Below are 2,500 nucleotides of genomic sequence, written 5' to 3' on the forward strand. Positions count from 1 at the left end.
CTCCGTAATTCCTAAATTTTAAAATAATTATTGACATATTTCTAAGTGAAGATTTGGGCAGTTACACGATACCCTTCGATAACAATGAATATGAGAATGTATAATTTTCTGACTTGATGAAATATTCACATATTGGACCTAAATATTACTTAAAATCTGTTATTGGTTACAGTTCTTCCTATTTTACGTATACTTGGCGTAAATTATATGCCAGTTAGTGAAACTATTTTCCTCATCAACTAGAACAGAGTGTCAATCCTGTCCTTTAACTCTTCAGGCTATGACAATAGCTTTGCCAGTGTTGTCACCGCGGAAAAGGCCAATGAATGCTTCAGGCATTTTGTCAAATCCCTTTACTGTTGTTTCCTTGTACTTGAGTTTGCCCTGAAAAGAATATGGATGATGTAAACAAAGTATTCAAAGAACTCAAGCAATACTATGGTAATATCTGTCAGTATCATTATTTCTTTCTAACGAGCATGTAAACAATAATTTTAATGAAGACGAAATGATAAATGTAAAAAAATGAAGTGAGAAAAACAAACAAAAAGAAAGATTGAAGAGGGGAATTACAAAATGTAGAAGATCCAGGTCTAATTAGATATACATCAGAAAGGGATACGCCAGAAAGATAATAAAATAGAGACAGCAGATGATATAACTCGAATCAATTATGAATTAAAATACAAAGCATGAGTTAATGATACGGAAATGACAAACAAAAATAAATATGCATATAATCTATGAAATTACACGGATAAACCAGGTGCATAAGTAAGGCCTATACTCATAATTTTACCTCTAAATAAAACTTAAATAGTAAGTTACGATTTTCACTTACTTCAACGATCCACTGTTTCAACTGGTCAATTCCTTCCATCCAGCGGTCAAACCACCGTGTAACAATGAAGCCTTCTACTTTCAATTCTTTCCAAAGTAGCGTGGCTTGATTCAACGGACCTGAAATGTAGAGAAACAATACATATTACAGTGGGAGTCTACCGTACAGTGGGTAGGGATTCTAGGGAAAGGTATGTAGTAGATCCCACCTCACAGCTGGCCCCCTAGCGTCTTCAGTCCCATATTGTAAATACCCATTGTTTCCACGAATAAATCGTATTCTTGTAACAGAAAAAGAATGAATAGAATTATGGAACTTGCTTATACATATTCATTTGATCGTTCCCTGATATTCTACCCTGCTTCCCTATCTAAACCTTTTGCCCTGAGTTGAGGCTGGGGATAATGCCAGTAACAAAATAACACACAAAAAAAAATAATAAATAAATATGAATCACCTGAACTACAACAAACCCAGTACTTCCACAGACTCGCGACTCAATTATATTTTCATAACAACTGCATCGTTCTCAGTTTTATTTACTATCCTAGAAAGATCCCTTCAGTACTGCATTTACTGATTTTTCTAACGCCTAATGATGATAAGATGAGGGAAACCTTAAGCCTTATTCAGTGTCTGTTATTAAAGGGTCTGTCAAGTTCCAGGGCAGAGCGTGTTTACTGCATGATGACTGGATAACCAAGCAGTTTCAGCGCCTTTTTGTGTGCGAAGAAAATGGGTAAATGTCCCATAAACCGCTTCGTTGATTGCTGTACAGGCATCATTTCATGTATACATGTAATTTCTGCCTTCACTTTACAGGAATCTTCCTATAGTTTTCATTTCTGTTTCATAATCATAAAAAACATCCATTTCTTTTTTCAAACTAACGCTTAGGAGTGAAAACGTTTCCACAGATATCATATAGACTTCTCTAACCAAGTGCGGAAAGTGATTTAATAGTTTAACCAACTTTGAACTGTGAATTATAGCGGCTTGAGTCAGCTGCAATTCTGCTGACCCCCTAATTTACTTAAGAAAAATGACACGAGAGAGAAAAACTGGCATGAAAGTAGTACTTACTACACATTGACACCACCCCAATATCTTTGTCGTTGTCATTGTACTCTGAAATGACTCCACATATTGCCATCCTGCCCCTCTCTGCCATATGAGGCAGGGCTTCAGCTGTGAATTGGCCTCCAACCTTAAATTATAAGGATAATAACACAGATTAGGATTAGTTGAAAACATAATTGTAATTTGAAAAAAACTATTATTTAATATCAATATGTTATGTTAAAAAGTAAAAGGTAAAGATAATACATTCATCCAATATCAAAAACTTGAGAAGGCTTCAACGGAGGGAACTATTTTTTAAACATATATAAAAATGTGCCTCTTTTATAGGCTATACAGGCACATATATAGTAAGCATTCGAATTCCATTGGCTCCTCTGCATTAGAATAACGTAATGTGTCAAAACTTACATTTTCAAAGAAGCAGTGAATTTTTTCTGGTGCTGCCTGGCTCAGCGCTTGCCCGATGTCGGTCGTTTTGTAGTTGAAGGCATGGTCTGCCCCAAGTTCTTTGGTCCAAGCGACCTTTTCCTCAGAACCCGCAAAGGCAATTACTTTACAGCCTAGCAGGAGGACAGG

At 35.9% G+C, this 2,500-nt stretch overlaps 1 protein-coding gene across 2 annotated transcripts in view; it reads right to left on the reverse strand.

Annotated features, from left to right (window-relative positions):
- Positions 1–2,500, reverse strand: part of LOC113807661 (prostaglandin reductase 1) — a 5,723-nt gene that overhangs the window by 261 nt on the left and 2,962 nt on the right. For both annotated transcript variants that reach the window (XM_027358966.2, XM_070130446.1), the window contains exons 6-9: positions 2,333–2,484; positions 1,925–2,048; positions 842–960; positions 1–384 (exon numbers count right to left, since the gene is read on the reverse strand). The exon at positions 1–384 is cut by the window's left edge and continues 261 nt beyond it. In XM_027358966.2, coding sequence (XP_027214767.2) covers positions 274–384; positions 842–960; positions 1,925–2,048; positions 2,333–2,484 — 506 coding nt within the window. In that variant the 3' untranslated portion in view covers positions 1–273. The remainder of the gene's footprint in view (positions 385–841; positions 961–1,924; positions 2,049–2,332; positions 2,485–2,500) is intronic.

This window comes from Penaeus vannamei, chromosome 15 (assembly GCF_042767895.1).
Source record: "Penaeus vannamei isolate JL-2024 chromosome 15, ASM4276789v1, whole genome shotgun sequence".
NCBI classification, from domain to species: domain Eukaryota; kingdom Metazoa; phylum Arthropoda; class Malacostraca; order Decapoda; family Penaeidae; genus Penaeus; species Penaeus vannamei.